General features: G+C 37.8%; 1 protein-coding gene across 1 annotated transcript in view; it reads left to right on the top strand.

Moving 5' to 3' along the window:
• The first annotated feature begins 718 nt into the window (after nucleotides 1-718).
• Nucleotides 719-17,368, top strand: part of LOC106064545 (uncharacterized) — a 32,068-nt gene continuing 15,418 nt past the window's right edge. The window contains exons 1-8 of the mRNA XM_056017707.1: nucleotides 719-838; nucleotides 2,760-2,783; nucleotides 4,639-4,745; nucleotides 5,947-6,050; nucleotides 7,631-7,804; nucleotides 9,694-9,840; nucleotides 13,252-13,310; nucleotides 15,064-15,174. Of these exons, the coding sequence (XP_055873682.1) occupies nucleotides 796-838; nucleotides 2,760-2,783; nucleotides 4,639-4,745; nucleotides 5,947-6,050; nucleotides 7,631-7,804; nucleotides 9,694-9,840; nucleotides 13,252-13,310; nucleotides 15,064-15,174 (769 nt within the window). The 5' untranslated portion in view covers nucleotides 719-795. The remainder of the gene's footprint in view (nucleotides 839-2,759; nucleotides 2,784-4,638; nucleotides 4,746-5,946; nucleotides 6,051-7,630; nucleotides 7,805-9,693; nucleotides 9,841-13,251; nucleotides 13,311-15,063; nucleotides 15,175-17,368) is intronic.

Here is a 17,368-nt window from a genome sequence, read left to right as displayed (position 1 = left end):
TACAAAAAAAAAAATATATATTTTGTATATCTATTGTACCGTCAACAATATATATATTTTGTCAGACGAAACAGGAAGAATTTAACAACTTTTGGTGTCGGAGTGAGGGAAAGCAACATACTGTTGTAAGAAGTGAAACTTAACTATCAAAACGTTGTCTCAAAGGTAAACAACTACAACATATGGTGTCACAATAAAAAAAAAGATGGAAGAATTTTAAGTCATTCTGGTGTTAGATATGTTGTTGAAGGTCATTGTCTTGTAGCACCAGACTGCTGGTAGACAACTAAACCGTTGTAGGCGTATTAAAAGTTAACTTGTGAAACTTGAAATAACTGGAGTAACTTTCTTTTGTGAACAATATTGAATATTACTTTTATTATAATTTAGACAAAATCAACTTGTGATAAAATGCAATAAATATAGCAATATTATAAAATGGTATCTTCTATATATATATAATTCTCTTCTTCCCTCAACAGTTTAAACGAGTAGTAAGGAGTAAAGGAAAGATCACCCTGCGGATATTCCACGAGAAAACAAGAGGGGGGTTGGGGGGAGAACACGTAGTCACAACATAGCAGGGCAGGACCGTTGCAATATCACTCTTTTTTTTTTTATTTCTACCTCACGTTAAAAAAAAAAGGGGGGGGGGAGTAATCTACCCTGTAGTAACTATCGAAGCGAAGGAGCACGCTCAAGATTGCGCACCATACATTTTTTTTTTCGTATCAGAACATCCTGTTGTTGGCTTATTTGTTTACATTGTAACAAGACTTAATTTAAACTAAAAAAATGATTTTCCCAGTTTTGTTTTTGTTTTTTTATATTGACAGAGGTAAGAGTAATTCAGTGTATTTAAATTCCCTTGGAATGAATACTAAAATAGGAGCAATAGACAATTTATAAACAACAAAAGATTGTTTTGCATAGATACTAGACTAGGTTTTAGATCATTTTGACTGGGCTGGCTAGACTAGACATAACAAGAATATATAGAGTCTAGATCTAGATCTAGATTTTCTAGATTTAAGACTGTACCAATCTTTTTTACACGTAGGAAAAATCAATTACACCTGTAGCTCAAGTTACAGAATGATCAGACTAGATTTACATAATCAAATAATCTGATTCTTTTGTTGACGTAACGTTGGAAATTTATCTATGCAAATTTCTCGTTGCTTAATTAAACATCCTGCCACTTATAAATGAAGATCTTGTCCGTGAATAAACAAAGCCACTTTCTTTATTAGGTTAAAGCGCCTCTCCACCATACAAAATACTAATTCATACCCAGGATTAAGTCGCAACCAGCTTTTATATTACATACTAAAATATTAAATTGAATAGATATACTTTGAAAAAAAATAGTCGCGATGTGTAGACGATTAGATTTTATACTTTAGACCAGTGGTTCAATAACCTTTTCTCGCACATTTTGAGCATTCTTGTGGGAAGTCGAGAGGCTAAGTACGCTTGAACTTGGCTTGGCTTAGCTACCTATCAAGGGGGCTCGAGGTTCGACACCCGACTCGAGCAGAGTTATGTTTACTGAGCGCCTAAAGGCAGATACCCCCTCCCCCCACTGGTCAACAAATGAGGTTTAACCATAGTGCTCTAAGCATGCTGTGGGCATGAAAGTAGCGCTGTATGAAAGCTATAATTATTTTTTATTGTTATTATATAGCAGAACACTTTGCTTATTCTTTATAGAGATTAATTAATTCACGTGGTGACCTACTAGATAATTATTCCAGTAGTTCGCGGAACATCTATTCATGCCTCGCGGAACACCAGGATTCCGAGGAACACAGTTTGGGGAAAAAACCTGCTTTAGACTTAATGCTTTCCAGACATTTACCAACTGCACTCAAACAGTCTAATAGTCAAACAGTCGAACAGTCTAATAGTCGAACAGTCTAACAGTCTAATAGTCAAACAGTCGAACAGTCTAATAGTCAAACAGTCGAACATGCGAACAGTCGAACATGCGAACAGATCGTTGAGAAAGTGCTGCTCATGGTTAGAAGACGAAAAGTACCAAGTCAGTGGCGTTGCAAGGGGGGGGAGGAGGGGAGAGAATGTGAAAATCCCCCCTGGCCCCAATTTGAGGGGGGGGGGCCCAAATGAGTGTCTTTTACATAAAAAAATTTAATATTCCGCAAAATGCAGGGGCTCCCAAAGAGTTCAAACCCCATACATGGCAAGGGTAAGTTGGGTCTACTGTAGATAAACCTGCCTCTCAGCCGTTTGTTAGCTCTGCATCATTTCATGCTGGCCGCTCTCCTTGCTAGTATCTTGAGACTTCACAACTTCAAGCCATGATGAGCGAACGAGCCTTATTGGTGTTTCTCAGCCATCAATATCAATATAACATTGAGAGAGTTCTTCACGTGTCTTTGTAACACGTGTGTTGAGATAATTAATTATATGTCTAAAATATTTAGCGCCGAAGCAGCTTACTCGTCAAAACGACCACGTCGCCAAAAACGACGTCGCCAAAACCTTGCGTACCTTCAAAGGCGCCAGCTCAACCCTTAATCAACACTGATCGAGGTGCCAAGAAAATAGCGCGCTGTGTTGTTTTCAACACTACCGTTCAGAGTGTTGGCTAGGCTGGGTTGTGGACAGTTGTGGTAATAGGGTCTACCTAACGTGAATTAAAATGGGGGCATCCAAAGATGGCACGATTGATAGTTCTTACCCACTTAACTATGAAAAAGCTATTTTTATAAATAAATGTCTTGTTTTCATTTCAGCACTGTCTAATGACCAGAGAACAAGTAAGTTTAAGATGTGTTGTTCATTCTTTAAAATAAATACAATGACTTTCTGCTATAGAAGATATAAATGATTAAAAATAGAGGATTCGAAACGAAGATAGCTTTTCTAGTGGTCTTGGACCTATTGATTTTCTAGTGGTCTTGGACCTATTGATTTTCTAGTGGTCTTGGACCTATTGGTTTTGAAGTTGTCTTGGGTCTTAACTTTTCTAGTGGTCTTGGACCTATTGGTTTTGAAGTTGTCTTGGGTCTTAAGTTTTCTAGTGGTCTTGGACCTATTGGTTTTGAAGTTGTCTTGGGTCTTAAGTTTTCTAGTGGTCTTGGACCTATTGGTTTTGAAGTTGTCTTGGGTCTTAAGTTTTCTAGTGGTCTTGGACCTATTGGTTTTGAAGTTGTCTTGGGTCTTAAGTTTTCTAGTGGTCTAGGGTCTAAAGTTTTCTAGTGGTCTTGGACCTATTGAGTTTTGAAGTTGTCTTGGGTCTTAAGTTTTCTAGTGGTCTAGGGTCTAAAGTTTTCTAGTGGTCTTTGTTCTTATGTTTTCTAGTGGTCTTGGGTCTTAAGTTTTCTAGTGATCATGGGTCTTATGTTTTCTACTGGTCTTGGCTCTTAAGTTTTCTAGTGGTCTTGGCTCTTAAGTTTTCTAGTGGTCTTGGCTCTTAAGTTTTCTAGTGGTCTTGGGTCTTATGTTTTCTAGTGGTCTTGGCTCTTAAGTTTTCTAGTGGTCTTGGGTCTTAAGTTTTCTAGTGGTCTTGGGTCTTATGTTTTCTAGTGGTCTTGGGTCTTGAGTTTTCTAGTGGTCTTGGGTCTTATGTTTTCTAGTGGTCTTGAGTTTTCTAGTGGTCTTGGCTCTTAAGTTTTCTAGTGGTCTTGGGCCTTATGTTTTCTAGTGGTCTTGGGTCTTATGTTTTCTAGTGGTCTTGGGTCTTATGTTTTCTAGTGGTCTTGGGTCTTGAGTTTTCTAGTGATCATGGGTCTTATGTTTTCTAGTGGTCTTGGCTCTTAAGTTTTCTAGTGGTCTTGGGTCTTATCTTTTTCTAGTGGTCTTGGGTCTTATCTTTTTCTAGTGGTCTTGGGTCTTATCTTGGGTCATACGATTTGTGTTCGTCTAGACTTGTTTTGAAACATTTGCAATAGCGACCTCTCAGGGCGTCATGTACGTTGCATTCCAGCGAAAGGGTTGCTGAAGAAAAGTCTCTACTTGGTAGCCTACTCATTAGTACGAGCCATAGAGTCCGACAAATTCATTGTCATTGTGGTTCTTGTCAAAGTGTCCATTTAGGAATTTTCTGTCGATAGGGCATGTCTGTAACAGTAAAGGCAACGCAAATCTTCTTAGGGATATTAAGGGCCTTATATTATTATTAAATGCTAGCTAATAAAATTTTATTCTTTAAACGAGCGCCATTTTAGCTTTTTGCAAACTTGCGGATTAACAGTGACTACTATTAAAAGTTGGAGGTGCGGTGGCTGAGCGGTAAAGCGCTTGGTTTCCAAACCGAGGGTTCCGGGTTCGAATCCATGCGGATTTTTTATTTCGAGATTTTTGGGTGCCTCTGAGTCCACCCAGCTCTAATATGTACCTGACATTAGTTGGGGAAAGTAAACGCTGTTGGTCGTCGTGCTGGCCACATGGCACCCTTGTTAACCGTAGATCAAAGAAACAGATGACCTTTAAATCATCTACCCTATAGACCACAAGATCTGAAAGGGGAACTTTACTATTAAAAGAATCTAGCTTTCTGTCATAATCAAAGTTTAACGACAGTTACTTCTATTTCACATATTATTAAAATAAGCACTTTTAATATTCACACATACATAAAAGCCAATGCAATTTTTGTGTTTATACTTACAGCAGGGTTTTCCACATTCGGAAGGCTGTTTGTACTTGCATTTCCAGGGTCAGACGTGGACATCGAAGTGGACATGCACCTTCAAACTCATGAGCACAATCCATTTAGAGTAGAGAATATTTTTTCATCCACATAATTTTAATTTTCATATTTAAAGGGAAATAACTAGCAAAAAAAAATTATTCACACCATGTACATGGCACAGTTATGAGAACCTTATATGATTGTCTACTTTAGTAGATTGTGAAACTGTACAAAGTTGAAGTTTACTAAATGTTAATATGACTTGGATACACATTTTTTTTAAATTGGCGATTATTCAAAACATTGTCAATAATGAGTAACAACTTTGTTTTGTTACAAATTTTTCCTCAGTAATGAACCGTTTGGTACTATAGTGCAATAGACATACATTTACATAATATGAATGACTAGTCCGAACGCCTATTCTGATTGGGCTCTTCTAGTATTGTAGTTATAGTGTATTAAGTTCTAGCTAGGTGATATAGATCCAGAGTTTGAAACATTAAAGTAGTTTAGACTAGGGGGAAGCGGTGTTTGAGTGGTTAAACGCTTGGAATGCGAACCTGGGATCCTGGGTTCGAATCAGGGTGAAGACTGGGCCAAAAATTATCTAGTTATTTTTTCACAAAAATATTCATAAATTGTCAAATCGTAGTGCCCTTTAATTAACAACCCCCCCCCCCCCCCATTGACAACAATAAATTAAAAACCCAGCAAACCTTCAGAGGTTATACAAAACTTTGCTAAACTCACTCTGTCTGTCTGTCTGTCTGTCTGTCTGGTACAAATGTTGAACACGTTATTTCTCCCCCACCTGTTCTCTGATTAAGTCAAAACTTTACACAATCATTGATTTACCTAAAAAACATAAATTGATAAAAAGAATTAACTCAATGGTCAATTAAGCACTGGCATTTGTTTTAGTTGATACCAACAAGGGAAATTAATATTTCAGTATTAAGGATATGACTAGATATGTGGGGGTTAACCCTAATTAGATAATTGTACACGTTATTTCTCCCACGCGCACACTGAAACTTTCCACAATTATTTATTGTACCTAACAAAACATTATTTTATTAAACAATTAACCAATTAGTCAGTTAACTATTGATAGTTAATTAATTTGATATCGAAAAGGAAAATAAATTCTACATTAATAATAAATATCATTGTAAATTTGGAGTTCTTACCCCTTTATATTCGCTTTTTTTTTATTCAAGCGTTTCTATTTTTACTTTTATTTATTTAAATTTAGTTTTTTTTTGCTTTCTTGACCTCCTCAGGTGAACCTTACGACAAAGTGGCACCCCAATAAAACCGAGCAGTCTGCAATCATCAGAAACTTTCTCTACGAAGTCATTGTCCTGACTGTTGACGAAACTATCAAGTGAGATCACTGGCAGTTGTTGCCGGAATGACGTTAACATTGCACAGTGTTTACTTCCCCTTTAGCTAATGAATCAATAACGCAGTGTTACAAAGCTTATATCAACTTTCTCTCTTTGGTACAATGTTTTTGTGCGAGTTTTTTTTTTTCGGACACGTTATCTCTGATCAAGTTGAAACTTTACACTATTAATTATTGATTCTAATAAAGCATTTTACCTTTACCTATCCCTTGGTCTGTTGGACCGTTGGGGCACCAAGCAAGACTCGTCGACCGTCTTTTTCCATTCCTCCCTGTCCTTTGCCCTGTTTAGAACCTCTTTCAGTGGCAGGCCCTTCCATTTTTTTTATGTTGTCCTCCCATCGCTTTCTCTGTCTGCCTCTTCGTCTTTTCCTGGTACTGTTCCCTGAAGGAAGGTCTTTGCGAGTCCCGAAGATCTTGTAATATGGCCATAGATTTTGAGCTTGCGTTTTCTTCACTATAGTTAGCAGGTCATCATGGGGTCCGCTCGCTGCAGTAACCCTATCTCTGGTCTCCCGATTTGTGATGCGGTCTTTAAAGCATAGATCAATTTAAAAAATTAATTAACCAATTAGTTAATTAATTATTAGTAATTAATTATTTTGTTTGGAATCGAAAATGGGAAAGAAATGTTTCTGATTCAGAAATGTGGCTGCATGGAATTTTTCTCCTTTTTTCGTTTTGTACACGTTTTTTTTTTTCATTTCCCATTCTCGGGTCAAGCTAAACCCTATGATGTATAGATACATGGACATAAATAACGGTTATCTCCCATAAACATGTTTTTCTTAAAGAATTTTTTCTTTTGCTTATTTGTTTAACTTGAGCCAATAGCTGACTAGGAAGTTCTTAGTTCACTTTGAAAAGCAGACCACGCGCGTGAAGAGGTTGGCAAGACCGCAGTATCGTTTTGGCTTTCAATGTTAAGGCTAAGTTTATTTCCTCGCTCAAGCCTGTCGTCTTTGCCTTGTAACTTGAGACACCAACAATCAAATCTTTTTGCCATTAGATGTGATCATGGACCAGCATCTCACAGTCAAGGGCATCGATTCCCCTTTCCTTAAAGGAGCCCTTGAGAGTATCGTACCTTATGTGTTGAATCCTTTGAGAGCTCTTTCTAATGCACCGATTCCCGTATAATAATCGTTGAAGGATTTGATTATTAGACGTGCCGAATACATCTCCAGGGACATTTTGTTTTTGCTGTGTCATGAATACTGTTCCATTGTGACGTGTAGGGTGGCTGCCTGGCCATGCGGTGTGCGTGCTAGACTGTTGTCCAGACTCCTCGATGGTCCTGAGGCTTATACCCTGCCCGCTTCCATCCCCTGTCGTCCTGTGGGAAGTTTGGACTAGAAAGTGAAGTATCTTCAGCTCTGAAGGAACATCCATTCTTACGGGGGCCGCTTTAAAAGACCTAATCAATTAGTCAATTAATTATTTGTACTTAATTATTTAGTTTTATATCGAAAAGGGAAACTACTTCTACATTCTTGAGAGATATAATTATTTTTATTTAAAAAGGATAAAAAAAAAATATTTTGCTTCTTTGCTTGCAGACTTGAACCAGTAGTTCAGACTCGTTTCACGTACCACTTGGAAGCTCTGTACCCTTTCCAGGTTTTGTGTATGTTCTACTTGCGTGACATAGAAAGAATGATGCATTCTCTGACCTACTTCATGGCTGTACCAGTGGAAGGCTGGGCTCTACGTTATCTGGTGCCCTACGCAGGGTACGTGCACGTTTTGTCTATCCGTATCTGAGTTGTATTGAGGGCTAAGGCCGTTGGCGGCCTTAATTATTTCTCTTGGGTGGGAGTGATTGTACGAGGGCCTGGAAAGTCCGCACTGCTCATCACTTCCACTATTGGGCTAGAGTTTCCCACAACGGGGAGGGGTTTGACTAAGATTTCTCGATATCCCCAGTATTAGAACTGTCACTTGATCGACGTCAGGGGGGGGGGGACGGGCTAGATAGAGTCTAGCTCATGAGCGCAAAAGAGCCTCCCGACAAACCCGCGAAAGCCGCGCCAGTCAGCTCAATTTTGCCCATTAAGGAGACCCGCGAATCAACCAGGACCCAGGAGATTCCGACCAACCCTCGAGTTGGTGTCCAGTGCTATCCGCTGTTCGGAGAACCCGTGGGTCTCTTACTCACCGTTGCCCCTGGTCCCACACCGGGGGGGGGGGAGGGCTCTACATAAACCTCTTTAGAGTAAGTTTTATATTCGCTGTCTGCTCATTCATCAGTAGCGAGCAACCAGTACCCTTGGCCACCCTTTTAAAGAGCGGGGTGTTCAGGCGGCGACCACGATGAGGTGAGGTGGTACTGGAACGCCGCGTGTATCCGTATCAGACATTTGCAATACACGCCCACATATTTATATTGGTTTCGAGATGTGAAGCCTAAACTACGGCCTGCGGGCCATATCCTGTGCTATTATGCATCTCAAAACGTCTGCCCCGCAATTCATACGGATTTTTCGACTCAGAACTGGACACAACAGAATGAGACAACATATGTTACGGAAGTTTAAAGTCGGGACGAGCGAAACCTGCCCTTGTGGAGCATCACCAGAGAATGCTGAACATGTCCATTTAAAGCTGCATACTATATCAAGAGGCCCAAACAAGTCTCTGGCCCAAATACCTTCCTATAGAACAAAAACTATACGGAGAATTGCCTGATCTGGAAACCACTGCAGTTCATTTCAGATATAAGACTACTGATCTGAACCCTCCGACATGAGAAATGAGAACGAAGAAGAAGAAAAAGAAGAAAAAATACGGATACCTTAGAGCAGTGGTTCCCAAACTTTGTCATTAGTGGAACATTCTGAGTATTTAGCGGAACACAATTTATTACATGATCCATAGTCTGAAAGGAGACAGATTTGACCGTTTGAGCCATTTGGGCTCTCGCCTGTCAGGGCACTCAATTTACATGAAGTCTATCACTGTCATTCACAACTCTTGTCACTTTTAAAGATGTAGAACTTAAAAAAAGAGTTAACATAGTGTACGATTGACATAACTTTAATTAACCCACTGGCGCCTATTGCGTTTGCTTCCAATGTATGTTATGTAACAAATGTTGGTATAATGATTAATAAATAGTAATACAAAAAAATAGAAGAGGGGCCTTGCCAAGAAGTAAAAATAAAGTTCCCCTTTCAGAACTTGTGGTCTTTAGGGAAGATGACGTAAAGTTCATCTGTTTCTGTGGCCAAAGGTTAACAAGGGTGTCATGTGGCCTGCACAACGACCAACCGCCTTTACTTTCCCCAATAAATGTCAGGTACCTATTAGAGCTGGATGCACTCAGAGGCGCCTAAAGATCCCGAAATTAAAAATCCCAGTCTTCATCGAGATTTAAACCAAGGACCCCGGTTCGGAAGCCAAGCGCTTTTCCGCTCAATCACCTCACCCTCTGGGGCCTCGCAAGCATCCATTAAATTGGGCCCCGCTATTCGTAAGGCCGGCCCTGTTCAAGGAGGCCATATATCTAGGCCTATTCGCAGTTCAAGGCACACTGCTACATCGGCGAAACAAAGTAAAATTTAAAGCTGTTTTCTTAATTTGTCTCATTCATGGGATTTTGTTTTTGTACCTTCTTGCTTAGAAAATGGCAGTCCATTCAAATTATAAACGGCCAGAGCAGACAGGCAATATCTTTGTTACTAAAGTACCGTGGCAATGTAAAACTAGTACTTGAGTTAAATGGCCAGACACTTTCTATGAAGGAGGAAAATCGTATCTATCTTTCAGAGTAAGTATTTATAAGCCTTTGACTGTATACTTTGAGCCATACTTTTTCCCTGGCAAAACAAAGCTACCCGACACTTTTATGATTGCCTCCTCAAGGAAGCTAACTCAGCGTATACTGCCACATCTGTCAAGTACTATTTATTTGCCTTGTTCGTTATCCCCCCAATAGTTAATTAATTAATTAAGTAATTAAGTAATAATGATAATAATAATAATAATCTTTATTATTCATAAGGAAATTTGTCTCAAAATGTGTGCATTTAACCAAATAAAATTAAAATAACTATAGAAAAGCAAAATGTAGACCTACAGATATAACAGACTCATAGTTTATATGTGAATTGTTTATATAATATTGACCAATACATGTATATCATTTTAATGCCCCTCCCCCCTTACGGGACTTTAGCCGCTACTGGTTTTGTTTGGTCTGTCTGTCCGTCCGTCTGTCCTGCCTAGATCTCGTAAACTAGAAAAACTATTGAAAATCAAACATCTCTATATCTTAGAGCTTTCACAGTTTTGATGAAACGGCTACTTTTTTCTTTTCAGAAAGCAAAAAATGTCATTGTTAAAATTAACTATGCAGTCACTTTTTTCATAAAATTACACCATTTGATAACTGTTCAATGTTAATAGTAAAAAAACACCGGATACTTGGTAAGGGAGGTAGTCATTGACACTTTTCTAAACATATTTATGCAAATGGTATTAGATTTTGTGTCAAAAAAATATTTTTTTTTGGTCTTATTAATTACTAAATTTACCAATAAATGTTTTCTTTTTGTTTTCTAAAGAGAAAAAAATTATTTAATATGCATATACGTGGACCATAATCTAAAACAACAATTGTGAAGTAGTGTTTCATATTTTACACGTGCACTATATATGCAGCACTCCACATGTGCAATCTATTTCAGCGGTCCCCGAAAGGGGGAAAGACGCTATTAGTTTGGTGTGGCCTGTTTGTTCGACTGTCCGTCCCGTTTAGATCTCAGCAACTATAAGAGAAAATGAAAATCGGACATCATGATATTTTAGGTCATTGAAAATTCTGATGCGCCGCCCAAATCGAGAGGACCCGTGGTGGAGGCTCAAAAGGGCGGAACAAACAACAATAGCGCACTGGCGCACGGGACACTGCCCCATAGGTGCGTACTTCGCCCGGTTCCGGCCAAATTTTGATGCCCGTTGCCGACACTGTGGGGAATCAGAAGAGACGGTGGCGCACGTGGCGAGCTGCGGGAAGACATATCCAGTGGTTCACTATGTTTGTATGGAAGCTATGAGGCACTACGCCAGCAGAGTTCCTTACCAGGGCACTACGGGAGACCTAGGTCTCCCTGCCTTATCACCAATTGGAGTTCATCTCAGATGCAACGGCTACTTTTTTCTTTTCTGAAAGCGAAAAATCTAATTTTTTAAATCAATTATGCAAGCAGTTTTTTTTTTTTTATAAAATATACACCATTTTTACAACTATTCACTATTAATAATAACAGACAATGAAGGCTTTTTTTTAGTAAGGAAAATATGTATTTACCATTTTTTAAAAACACATTTATGCAATTAGTATTAAAGTTTTTATCAAAAAATATTAATTTTTACAATTGTATTGCTAAATTATGTAATTTCTGTCATACTAAATACTACATTTACAAAACAAAATGTTACCTTTTTTTTTGAAAGAGAAAAAATCTATTTACTATGCAAATAAGTTGGACATAATTTAAAACAACAATTAATAAGCAGTTTTTCATATTATCGCGTGAACTGCAAAGCGCTGATATTACCTCGGAACACAAAACTAAAGGAATTTGTCTACATTTTTGTTTTTACGGAACGTTTTTTTTCTTGAGGCTTTTATTAAGAAAACAATTAGATCAATTAGATACTCATTATAAGGCCAGGTTCACATCTAACTTCACATTCACTTTCACCTATCCCTTGATCTGCTGGACCTTTGGGGCACCACACAGGATCTGTCGACCTTCTTCCTCCATTCTTCTCTGTTATTTGCCTTTGATAGAATTTCATTATGATATTCTTTCCGAAAATATTAAAACCTGCCTTTTTATCTGCTTGGGTGGACCACTTCTGATAGAATTTAATACCGATATTCTTCTAAAAATATTGAAACCTGCCTTTTTTCCTGCCTGGGTGGACCACTTCGGGGGCCGATTTTGAGTTTGTGTTTCCACACAAACTGTCTTTTTTTTAAAAAGGAAAAGTTTTTTTTTTTTTATGCTTTGAATGTTATATTGGCCCTTTACAAAACTATTATTAGATCTAGATCAATAATATCAGCTAGGCCAAGCTCACAATTAATTTCACCTTCACCTATCACTTATTCTCTTGGACCGTTGGGGCACCACACAAGATCTGTCTATCGTCTTTCTCCATTCCTCTCTGTCCTTTACCTTTGATAAAATTTCATTCACTGACAGGCCAATACATTCTTTTATGTTGTCTTCCCATCGCTTTCTCTATCTTCTTCATCTTTTTACTGGCACTGTTCCCTGAAGGAAGGTCTTTGCAAGCCATGAGAATCGTGTGATGTGGCCATAGAGTTTGAGGTTACGTTTTTTGACAGTGGTTAGAAAGTCCAATGTTGTATTAATCTTGTTTATTCATTCGTGATGCGGTCTTTGTAAGTGAAACCTAGGATTTAACCATATCTTTATACCTATCTGTTCATTGAATACATATGACTATTAACAATGTAATAATGATAACATATCCTGTGGTATCAGGTCGTTAATTTAAATAACAATACACCAGTGCCGGTAACATACTAAATGTGATGATTCCATTTCTGTTTGTCGGAGATAGGATTGAAAGTTGTTGATAGTTTGTAGTTCATAGTTTCTGATATTCTTTCTGAAAATATTGAAACCTGTCTTTTTTTTCTGCCTGAGCGGATCACTTCGTGGGCGATTTTGAGTCTGTGTATTGTCACACAAACTGTTTTGTAACCTGTTTTTTTTATTATTAATTGATTCTAGATTTAAAAAGGCTGTGGGGGAAATAACATGTATATACATTCTACCAGACGGACAGAGTGTGTTGATATAAGCTTTGTAAAAACAAAACTCATATGCAGTAAATAACTGAACCCGTACAGCAATATCTCTCAAGAATGTAAGATTTAATTCCCCTATTCTATAATAAACCAAATTAATAATTTAAAAAAATTAACTAAAAAATTATTTGGTTATTTTTTTTTATTTACTCACGATTTCTTAGTGGTCAAGAACAATTGTGCAAGGTTTCAAATCACTTCAAGAATGGGGAGTTCATTGTCTGGGTTATGTGATTGCATATCTGTGTTATATAATATCAAATTATATTATTACTTTTGAGTTTTTGCTTCGCTGTTAGAGAACTTGCATACTTTAATTTGATCTTTTAGATTTGAGGCCTTCAGTCTTCAGCTGTGCACTGAGGAATTAAAATGGGAAAACTTAGCTGGTAAGGTTAGCTGGACAGTCTCTCTGTTGTTTTTTTTTCTAAGGATGTTTACAAAGTTTATATCTATTGACTCTGTCTGTCTGGTAAAAAGTTTGACCACGTTATTTCTCCCACAGTTATTCTCGCATCGAGTTGAACCTTTTCATAATTATTTCTTGTACCTGACAAAACAAGACTCAATAAAAAAACAAAAACAAATGAGTAATTGGTAACTAGTTATTTGGTATTTGGTATCAAACAAGGGAAAGAAATAGTACGTGACTGGTGGTATAAGTTGAATTAGTCCCCTTTATACTTTGTCGCTTAAATGTTTAAAACTAACAATGGATAGCTTTGAAACATTCTATATCATAAGCACTTTGCTAGCACACTGGTTAGTGCATTGGCTTGAGCGCTTTGGTTTGATTTCAAGTTGTTCAACTTTTTTTTTTCATAAAACATGTTTGAACATTCACAGAGATACTCCCTTTCTCCAAATTAATTGATACAATTACATTTAATATAAGGTTTGTTTTATGTCGGTTTTTTTTTACCAAAAAGATACAAAACAAAAGCACAGTTAGAAAAATGTTGTTTTTTTAATTTATACTGTGTAATTATAGGGTATTGATGTTACTGACCAGTCGAAGTACCATCAGAAGAGTTTTTAATCTTCTACAGATTTATTCAATGAGACACGGTTGCTGAGCGGTTAAGAGCTCGGCTACTGAGGTCCTATGTTTGAATCTAGGTGAAGACTGGGATTTTTAATTTCATGGATTTTTCAGGGCGTCAATGAGTCCACCCAACTCTAATGGGTACCTGACTTTAGTTGGTGAAAGTAAAGGCGGCTGGTCGTTGTGCTGGCCACATGACACCCTGTTCGCTGACAATTGGCTATGGAAACAGATGACCTTAACATCATCTGCCCCGTAGATCGCAAGGTCTGAAAGGGGAATTTTACTTACAGATTTATCCTAATCACCTTCAGCTTCATCTAACCCTTTAGTCTGTCAATCGCCTTTCTCCCTTCCTCTGTCCTTTGCCCTGAATAAAACATTCTTTGGTGTTTTCTTCCCATCGCTTTCTCTGTCTGCCTCTTCTTCTTTGTCCTGGTAATGTTCCCTGGAGAAAGTTTTTTTTTTTGCGAGTTCTGAGAACCTTGTGATACAACCATAAAATTTTAGTTTGTTATTTTTGACAGTGGTCATCATGGGCCTATTGCGAGCTTGCCTCGAATCTCTTCATTTGTGATGCGGTCTTTGTAGGCGATGCCTAGTATACTTCCAGAGCATCTCAATGCCATGGCTATGTTCCATCTCTCTGTCAGGACTGAATTCTGATCGGCCTGGGTCTCCTGTTAACTCTAGAGGGGAAGGGGGAGGCAATTCAGGTTGTTTGTTGTGCTTTGTCATTTTGGTTTGTATAGCTTTTTGAGAGGGTGGTTTTGAATGGAATGTAACTAATAGTTAGTCAGTGAAGTTTTTCTTTCCATTCCAGGACAGTTGGACTTAATTTCTAGAGTTGAAGTAGAGTTTTTAATTATTGTGCAACAATTATTCAGTCCAATAGATAGTGTTCAATTGGATATTAATATATATTTATGAAATACATCACTTGCCAGAACTGGGCCTGTATTGTATTTACATTTGCAATAAACATGTTATATGTCCTTGAATCGGCATTCTGAATCTTGCTTTTTGCATAAACTGTACTTATAAACACATGTTCTAAGAGTGAAATCTAGCTATAATGTAACCATGTTTACTATCAGGTTCTCTCATTTGGGCAGAGTATCCATTTTCTGTTTTACACGGAAGCTGCATAATGAAGGAATACATGGAACTGGAACATAAATATGAGTGCTTGGCGGCCTTTTCCTTAGGTAACTATAGCAACGCATGTACACTGTAAAAAAAAGAAAATGACGTAACGTTTGAGAAGAAAACAACAAGATGACTATATCTGTGGCTGAATAAAGGTTAATCCATTTGAAAAACAAGAAGAAAAAAATTAATACCCCTTTTTTCACAAAGACAATACCTACTTTATACTTTATACTTAAATTATACTTTATAACTTCTTTTTACTTATATCTATTTATATTTATACTTAGGCCTAGTTTATATTTATACCTATTTCATATTTATACCTACTTTATACTTTATAACGTCTTTATATTTATATCAATTTATATTTATATTTAGGTCTACTTTATATTTATACCTACTTTATACTTATACCTACTTTATACTTATACCTACTTTATACTTATACCTACTTTATACACCATAACTTCTTTATATTTATATCAATTTATATTTATACGTAGACCTACTTTATATGTATACCTACTTAATCTTATACCCACATTATACCTTAAAGCTTCTTTATATTTATACCTACTTTATACTTTATACCTTCTTCATACGACATAGAGTGATTATTGTGCTCCTAATAACCAGAAAATGTTAAATTAAACAAAAAATGAAGATCTTTTACCCCACAATATTCTCCCCTCCCCCTTCCCGAGAAAAAATTGTGGTAATGCGAATGTAGGGTAGACTTTATTATATTCCGTATCGGGGACGAATGTATGCCAAAAACAGTCTTTTATTTTTGAGAGCTAAAAAGTTGGTCGACGTAACAGAGGTGCCCCACGAAAACGCTTTAAGACCTTCTTAGGCGTAACTTGCCTTGGCTGACATAGAAGAGAGCACCTGGTTGCAGGCGGCCTCAGAACGAGACAGCTGGAGGTCACTCACGAAGGCAGCGGGATACGCATTTTAGACCAAATGAAAATTCGCTGCCGAGGACAGATTTAGACGGCGAAAAGAAAATCTAAATCGACCACCTGCGGACAATGGTTATGCTTGCTCTGGATGTGGCAAAATATGTAGGTCACAGCTGGGGCTGCGTAGATACGGGAAATACTGTCTCTTTCTTAAACGTCATGCAACCAGGTGCTCTCTTCGTCTAAGGCAAGTTGACGCAAAGTTCATATTAACAATTTAATTGAGACAAACCTGATATTAACAATAAAATTGAATACAAGTTGATATCAGCATTAGAATTAATAATAAGTTGATATTAAAAATAGGATTAATACAAATTTGATAAAATAATACAAAATGAATAACAACATTAGAATCGACACAAATTTGATAATAACAGCATTGTTATGTTTGCACATGTATCTAACGCCGATCAAATCTTTCGGTTGGATTCAATACTGATTGTATTTATACGACTTAATACAGTTGAGAAGCAAAGTACCGATGGTACCGATGGTACCGATGAGTAAAAAAAAAATTGAGCCATCCTGTATGTCTCAGAATATATACAAAAAACACATGTCTAGGTACCTACCATCTTTTAGAAGTAGTGACCTATGTGACGAACCGTTTTAGCTCACTCAAGATATCACTCAGGTCTAAGCATTTAATTAATTTATTTACTCGCTATTAATCATCAATTGCTCTAATTTAGCGTTCAAGCGCTAAAAACACAACCACCACCCCTTCAATTCAACCCCACCCCCTATGGCAGCGATGTCACATTTGACTATCCCCACCTTGACACGTGTCACACTAGACTCTTGACAAGAGTACACTCCCTCCATCTATCGTGGCAAACATCCGTTGCCCCCCCCCCCCGTTGGGAGCGGCTGGTCACTTCAAAGTGCCCATTTCAACTCAACGCCTCGGGCAACGCTGTTCGTCTGGCACTAGCATTTATCAAGGTATAATCTCCCTTGATGTGCCGAGCTCTGATAATCTCCCCTTCATAATCCACCTGACCACCTGGGCTGATTTCCTGGACTTTCAACTCGCGCCTTCGCGCGGTGTCTATCTCCCGGAAACGCCGTCACGGTCAAGCGAGGATCTCTTTGTCAAAGACGCCATATAGTCTAGACCAACTTTGCACTTTTCACCAGCCACTCACCCCCCCTTTTCTATCCACATGTATATGGACAGCTTCATCGTCCGATCTCATTCACGCTGGAGAGCCCACAGGGAGCACATCTATCTCTTGCTTGAGCTCTAGACTATTTTCATTCCCTTATTTCACTTTGGATT

This window comes from Biomphalaria glabrata, chromosome 18, assembly GCF_947242115.1.
Source record: "Biomphalaria glabrata chromosome 18, xgBioGlab47.1, whole genome shotgun sequence".
NCBI classification, from domain to species: Eukaryota; Metazoa; Mollusca; class Gastropoda; family Planorbidae; genus Biomphalaria; species Biomphalaria glabrata.
This window is presented reverse-complemented; position numbering and strand designations above follow the sequence as displayed.